At 37.1% G+C, this 7,846-nt stretch overlaps 1 protein-coding gene across 2 annotated transcripts in view; it reads left to right on the forward strand.

The window, feature by feature from the left end:
* The window catches only part of RNGTT (RNA guanylyltransferase and 5'-phosphatase), a 171,845-nt gene extending 164,590 nt beyond the window's left edge, over nucleotides 1–7,255 (forward strand). For both annotated transcript variants that reach the window (XM_005518195.3, XM_014263722.2), the window contains exons 15-16: nucleotides 1,510–1,633; nucleotides 4,435–7,255. In XM_005518195.3, coding sequence (XP_005518252.1) covers nucleotides 1,510–1,633; nucleotides 4,435–4,598 — 288 coding nt within the window. In that variant the 3' untranslated portion in view covers nucleotides 4,599–7,255. The remainder of the gene's footprint in view (nucleotides 1–1,509; nucleotides 1,634–4,434) is intronic.
* The last annotated feature ends 591 nt before the right edge of the window (nucleotides 7,256–7,846 follow it).

The following is a 7,846-nucleotide window of genomic DNA, read 5'->3' on the forward strand; positions in this document are numbered from 1 at the left end:
TGAGCAATCTAATGATTACCAGAGGACACAAACTTCACTTGAGGAGTAAATGATTTGAGGAAAAACACTCATTGCAAGTGCTGGAATGGATAAAAATAGTGTGTGACATGACAACCTGACTCAAACTCTGTCAGTCCTGTAGCAGGACAGGACTCAATTGTAAGTGAGTTATGCAAAATTTTCTCAAAGTTCCACATTCACTTGACAAGTAGAATCCTAGGGCTCCTTATCCAGGAGTGAACACAAGTAGTCAAATTAAATACCAACAGTGTTAGTTAGGATTCTGTTTATCAAATCTTGTACTATGCAGTATAGGAAGACTTGATCCATGCTCAGGACCATTTCCTTAATTAATTGTCTTTATCTGGGAGTTAATGGAAAAGGGGTTAGTGGGTTTTTCCACTGGATGTGCTATTAAGCTGTCTGGAGACAGCTATGGCCTTTTTCAAATCTGTTTCTCTCTGACAGTAGTAAATTCCCATGTCATTGCTCAGGAGCAAGTAGACAACAGAGGTGAAAAATTATGCTAATGAATTGCAATAACCACCTCCTTTTTATGAGAGCGCTTATGCATAAGATCCTGAATCCAAAGTGTTACATTACCTTGTACAGCTTTTTATTGGTAAACTATAGCAACTAAACATAGCTAGCAGTTAAATACAGCTTTATACTGCTGAAGAGGCTCTTTGGAATGAAGTATATGGGTAAAACTGTTAAAGCATTAGATAAGGTTCTCAGGTTTCCATGGTTACATGAAAATTTTTGCATTGTATCATAGATTAGGATGCATAAGATGAAGTAGCCAAAACAACTACTAAGTCTGATGCATATAAACTACGTTTCCAAACCACGCAGCATTGCCAAATAGAAAGACAGATAGCTCAGGATATTGGCTGCTGACAAATCTATGAATCAATAGGGCCTGAAGGAGATTTATTTAATTAAATAGAATATATTTAATTCGGAAGTCTGGATTATTTTGAAGTTCCAATCTTAATTTTTAAAGACAAATGAAGGAAAAAAAAAAGAAGAAAAGAAAAAACCTTAGTCATGTAAAGAGTGGAATTTTTTTTTGTAAGCTTTTTCCAGTATTGAAATCTGACATTTTGTTGTGAGACCTTCAACAAAGAAGGTTGATGAAACATGGATAATACATTTCATGCACTTAGGTTGGCAGTAGCACTTAAACTGGAAGCAGTTTATTCCCATGGAAACCTATTTGCATTTGGGCCAGAAGTGACTTTTTTCCCCACCTCTGTTAGCACTGCTGATGTTTTAGCATAATATAATTGGTGAATATTGACAGCAAATTTGAAAGTATTTTAAAAATGTTAAGTAGCTGAGTATATGTAAAATGCAGATGTATTCAGTGCATTTTTTTTGTGTAGGATGGAGGCATGTTGCTGACAAATGCAGGGCAGCTTTTGATCTTCTATTATTCATACCTAAAAGAAAGAAAAAATGGTGAATTAAAATCTGTTTATCCTAAGCAATTTTTTTTTTATACAGGTGACAAAAGAACTCAAACAGTACGACAACAAAATTATAGAGTGCAAGTTTGAAAACAACAGCTGGGTCTTCATGAGACAGAGGATAGACAAAAGCTTTCCAAATGCCTACAGCACTGCCATGGGTGAGTAGAACGATTTGCTTTAGAAGTTTCTCAGGCTAAAATTTTAATGTTTTTCCTCTGTTCTGTTTTAAGTAGGAGAGGCACTCTGTGTTCTCATTTCTGGTCTGAGCCCTGACTCCCCTAACTTATTGTTGTAATGCCTCATTTTGCAAATGCTTGTGTCATCACTAGTTTTTAGTTAGCATGAATCATCTGGCTTCAGGGTTATTTGATAAAGTCTGTCAAACCAATACTCTGATGCAGAATTTAACAGGTAACACAGAATCAAGTGCCTGAATCTTTGCAGAACTGCAAACACTTCTGCATTTAAATGGCAGGGCATGCCTTTCATGTCAGAGCCAAGAAAGTTTTTATTTACAATAGCATCGCTTCAGCTGACATCAGTGCCTAGCGTTGTGTTGGCTTGCTGAGATGTAATGCAAATTGGCACATTATGAGTGGAATTAGTGAAACAAAAAATCCATTAAAATGCCAAAACCATTATTTGGCAGATGGGCTAAAAAATTAATAGAAGAAAAATGTCATCTTGGGTTTCAACAATAGTTACACAAACAATGAAACAGGGAAACTAATGAAAGGTGGGGGTATATTCATGCGGAATTGCGAGACTTTTATGTTCCTCTACAAAAAAATGTTTTACCAAGTACTGTAAATTAAAGGATATTTACTTTAAGATGAAGAGTTTCAATAGAAGTGTGTGCAAGGCTGAGTAGCAATAAACATATTGATACTGTCTTTTGTTAAGTGCCAAAATGAAGTTTAATCATATTTAAGACCATGCTAATTACTAGGGCTGATGTAGGATTTACTCTAGACCCTTCTACTTGTATTTCTTCCTGAGCAGTGAGTAGATTTTCTTGAATAAACACAGTGTGGTCATTTTACCAGGAGATAATAAATCTGTTGGCACCTTAGGGAACCATCACGGAATGTAGCTGAAATACTTGCTGAGCAGTCCTGTCAGGAAAGAGGAATAGACTAGAAAAGTCACACAAGTACAATGGCATCTCTTTGTGACCATGACCTAAATTTTTCTTCTCTAGTTCACCTTAGTGTTTCAATAGTTCATTTTCCCTGGAGTTTTCTCTTTTTTTTAATGAATAGCATATTCTTCTTTCCTTCATTCTTTAAAGTATATGTATTTGTCCTTTTTCTCTTCTCATTTTTTCCATTTGTAAAGCAGTTTTGTTATTCCTGACCTTTTTTTCTCCCAAAACACAGTGAACTTCCTAAAAATTAAAAGCAAAAGAAAATTAAATGCTACAGGAAGAATTTTTAAGATACATTTTAAAATTTCCATAGGAATTTTCAGAACAGAAAGTATTCTTTTGGCTTTGAGTTTGATAATTTTTCAAAATCTCCAGAAGTTACACTTTTATCATTTGAGACTTCTTTCTCTAGATCCTTTCTCCTCTATTATCTTTCTCTTGATGAAAAATGCTATTTTTCCCCATGGTTGAAATGGCAACAAAACAAGCATCTATCTGAATCTTGCTTTTGGACTTTGTTACCTTTCAGATTGAAAACAAGAAGTCTTTTTGAGTGATTAAGCTAAGGCAGCACTCAGAAGTTGATACTGAGTTACACCAGTTGCCATATGAATTGAATTCTGTTCCTAAATTATTGGTAATCATAATGCTTCCCAACTGCTAAAGTCAAATACTGTGCAACTCTTAAAGCACCTTTTCACCAAAAATAGTGAGATTATTAAAAATACTGCTAGAAAGGTACTTTATTAGTTGTTTGGTTCTGATATTCTGCAGGAAAGAAAGGAATGCTTTTGAGAATCATTGTTATTCATAACAATGCTACCTTGCAAGTACAATTTAAGGAGTCCTAATGTTTAGTACTCTAGGGGGTTAGTAGATTGTTTTGCATGGAAATTGCATCCTTACTGTGGGCAGCCCTTATATGTTATCAATTATCCTCTAATCATTTTGTGCTTTCTTCCAAGATGGTTGTATGATTCCCACTTAATTTCATGTTCCTTTTTTCCTTTTTTTTTTTTTTCTCTTCTAAGTCTCTCAGGAGGATTAATTAGGGTAATACAAAGTTACACAGGAAAGTATTAAAAAATATTTCATTTCTTTTAAGTGAAGCAAGCCTATTTATTTGTTTCATAAAACAACCCTAAAATTTGTTCCATGGACCATGACTTACAAACTATGGTCTAGGGAGTCATGTTAAGTACCCCAAGAGTACCCGTGCAGCCATCATGCAGCACCATGGCTGCTTCTCCATCGTATGGGCTGGTGTTCTAGACATGCCATTTGCTTGGTGTCAAGTCTTTCTGCCCCATGAGGGTATACGGGTTAAAAAAAAAAGGACTCTGCATTGCAGGTTCAGGGTACTTATAGTACTTACTGGTGAAAAAATTAAGTGACCATAATTCAGACATTTTCAATATTAGAAGCCAGTCTTGTTTCCATCTACTTGGATTTGATTTGTGTTTCAAAGCTGTGTCTCACAAGGCCTTTGTTGCTGTTCCTAGCCTCAATAGGATGTCAGTTCTTGGTGGCTTTATAGTTGTTTCAGGAAGCCTTACACACACACATGCGCCTTTAGTTTGTTTCAGAATGAGAGACTCCCATGAGAGTAGAGGCCCACAGCATTGCTTTGCTCTCTGTGGGGCAGAGCAGAGATTCGTGACTCCAGACACAGCCACCTTGTCAAAGCATGTGTTTAAGGCTTAATACTCGAGCCAGAGTATGTTGTTATTTTGCTAAGAGGGAGTGAAGTTGTTGAAGTGCCGACTAGAACAAATCAGTTTAGTTACATGAGAATGTGCTCTTTGTTCCCAGCTGTCTGCAACAGCATCCAGAATCCAGTGACGAAGGAGATGCTGTTTGAGTTCATTGACAGATGTGCAGCAGCTTCCCAAGGACAGACGCGGAAGCACCACCTTGATCCTGACACTGAACTCATGCCACCCCCACCGCCCAAAAGGCCTCGTACCATAACATAGGGCCTTGGTCTCAGAGGATTGTGTGTGTACAGTTCTGCAGAAGGTGACACACAAGTGTGAAGGCTGGGAAGACAGAGATCTGAATTGCTGTAAATACTTGTGTGTGTTTTTTGAGTTTGGTTTTCGTTTCGTTTTTCTGAATTCCACATACAAATGGACATTGTTTTGTAGCTGATAAATTCAACCTTACCTTATGGTATTTGGAGATGAAATTTCCAAAGGTTCAGACAAGAACCAACTACAATGAAGTCAGTGGAAAGCTGCCTTGTTTATATATGGATCTCTTTTCACCTTTAATTTATAATGTCAGCAATCTGGAACTGAGGAAATATTGGGATGCCGTACTTTTTAGGAGCTGTGTTTAAAAAAAGCAGAAGTGTTTTTTTACTGTTGTTATTAAGCTGGCTGTGATTTGTCACCCATAGTATAACAGATCATAGTTTCCCTGCATTTCTGAGATTTGTGTTTAATGGCAAACAGCAATGTTGTTTGTGTTCTCTGTTGATTAAAAACTAAGCCGCCTTAGATTACTCTAATTTTGAAATTAGCTGGGTTTTTGTTGTTGAAATATTAAAAAAGCAAATTCTTCTTGTAAATAGCATCCCTTTGAAACAAGGGAATATGCTGGATGTTTGCTTTTTCCCGATGTTTGAACCTAATGCCAAATGTATAGTGGGCTGATTTTAGCTTTGCCTTTTTATCTGTAGATCAGAAATGTACCAAATCCTTAGTATTAAGGTCTCTGTTAAAGAGACTATTTCTAGTACAGGGCTTAGTTCTCCACAGTGATACCATTGTAAATACTAGTAAAAAGTACACATCACTGTGATATGCAAGAGTAATAAGCAGCGCTGATAATGAAGTCTTGCATCCAGGCACAAAATGGCAAAACAAATGCCAGGCAACTCCTGTGTAAAGGAGAAGGTAGTTTCAGTGGAAGAGAGCTACATCAGACAGAAAGTCTCCTGATTTACATAACTGCGGGGCAAAAGTAAGTCATTTTGTGGCAGTGGATGAGTGTCCCAGGCACTCATTTTCAAAGATGGAGTTGTCTGTCCTGTAGCACTGTGCTCATCCTCTGGCTGACTTTCTTTCTTACCAAATGAAGAAGCACATGAATGCCCTAATGGCTTTTGTTGCAGCAGACTGGCAGATGTTCATAATATTAGTTTTGAGAAGCTGCCGTCTGCCTGTCTAAGGGAGGAGTTGTTCTGAGCTGGGATTAAGTGGAAACCAAATGCAGATTTTAAAGTTTACTGTCCATTTATCAAGCAGGGATTGAATTGGCTCTTTCTATCATTTACTTAGTGTGTGAGTCATCCATCCATTCAGTAGTTTGATTAGTGAAGGTCATTAATTTGTTATAACTAAAATCAATTTCTGTTTAAATGAGTTTTCATGTTTGTAAACAAAATTTACTCCTGTTTTTTCTTGTTTTTTTTTTTTTTTTCTGTATGAAAACCTTATGACTTTGCTTTGTGGTGGCTTCTCTGGTTGTTTCAACTTGTTTTCTAAATGCACACAGCATCATTTAGATGGCGTTCCTGGTTTCTCCTTCTGGGATATTCCATATGTGTTTTAGAGAACTGAAGGAGTTATATAAGTTACTTTTTATACTGTGGTAAAACTTGAGGGGAAAAAATACTTTCATCAAAGTTCTTTTTTTCAACTGTACATAGTTTCTGCACATTATCTATTGAAAAGGTATAATATCACCTATGCAAGGTTGCAAAATGATCTCTGAAAAAGAGCCTTATTAATTTGATGTGAAAGCCTATGCATCCTCTGTGCATCTTGCATTGAAACACACAGTTAATTTCTTTGCTCAATATGAATAATTTCCCCCAGATTATACTTGTCAGTGAGACTGTCATAACATATACTTTGTCACTGATCTCCATGGTTCATGGCAATTGCAGTGTGTATGATAATTACAGCCTTCTCCGTGAGGTTAGGACATTTCATTTTTTTAAGAATGTGTCCAGGTTATTTCTGTCTTTCTCCTTCCCAGCTCTTGCATCTTGCATCTTGCAACAAGACCCGGCTTCTGATTTACCTTTTACTTCAGAGCTGCAGCACTGCAAGCTGTCTTCCATGTGCATTCCACTATGTCCATGTATGTGTTTTTGCCCTTGTATTTTGACAGTGTCTTCTTTCCCACTCTCAGTTTGAAATGGATATTTTGAAAGAGTAATGATTCTGAGAAGGTACAGAGCTCCATGTTCACATCTGACTGTCAAACTCGTCTTGCATTGTGACCTGTAGCTTTTCAGAGAGATCAATCACCTTTGCTTTTCTGGAAGGGGAGGCTCCTGGGGAAGGTTTGAATGAAGGTGGTGAAAACAAATAGACTTCCACTTGGACCTGATGGGTTTAATGCCCTGAGAAATGCAAATCTCCTTTCTCTGCTACTAGATATCAAGAGATTGAAGCTAAAAAGCAAAGAAGAATCCGTGCCAGGAAAATGATGATGATGATGATGAAAAACAATACCCTAACTTGTCTACTCTTTGGTGTACAGCATGAGTTCATCCACTGTTTTGTCATTTGTTAAATATATAATTAAAATTTGGGTTCAGTGGAGTTTCCAGAAAATGTAAGTACATTCCTCTAAAACTGTGTATTAAGTATTTTAATAAAGTCAATGGTTTAAAATACTTTCCCTAAAGATGCATTTGCTTTTGATGCCTTTCCATGGTACTGTGGTACCAGTGCAAAGTACAAGGATACCTCAGTGTTACTGTTGTTCAGTCCTCCAAGAAAATGATCCACATTTTTCAGTGGCTTTTCTCAGAGGTAGGAGCCCCCCAGTCCAGTGGTGGCCATGATCCATTGTGCCCTTTTTAAGTGCAATTTGATCTTGCTGCAAATAGAACCAGAAAGAAGCCAATTGGTGCCTGAAGCACATACTCTATGACAGGTTAATGTTACGTAGCTTATCCATTCAGTATTAAGTTCAGCTGTGTGGAAAGTTGTGCAAGAGATCTGCAGGAGTCTTCCCTGACAATTTATTATTCAGCATGACCCTACAGCTGGTAGCCTACCTACTTGGATTAGCTCCTAGACTTGTATTGTAATAAGGCAGCTTCCTTTTTCAAGTTACAGCTGTCTAGGTGGCACTTTTCAGGAGCTAAAAAACCTATCTTGATTTTTATCATTTATTTCTAATTAAGATCCTGCCTCCACTGCTGTTACGATCTTGTTACATGTCCAATTCTGGTGCTTCTCAACTATTTCTGACTTTGCAG

Source organism: Pseudopodoces humilis, chromosome 3 (genome assembly GCF_049639895.1).
Source record: "Pseudopodoces humilis isolate 2021_Gansu_Grassland_sample_001 chromosome 3, ASM4963989v1, whole genome shotgun sequence".
Lineage (NCBI taxonomy): Eukaryota > Metazoa > Chordata > Aves > Passeriformes > Paridae > Pseudopodoces > Pseudopodoces humilis.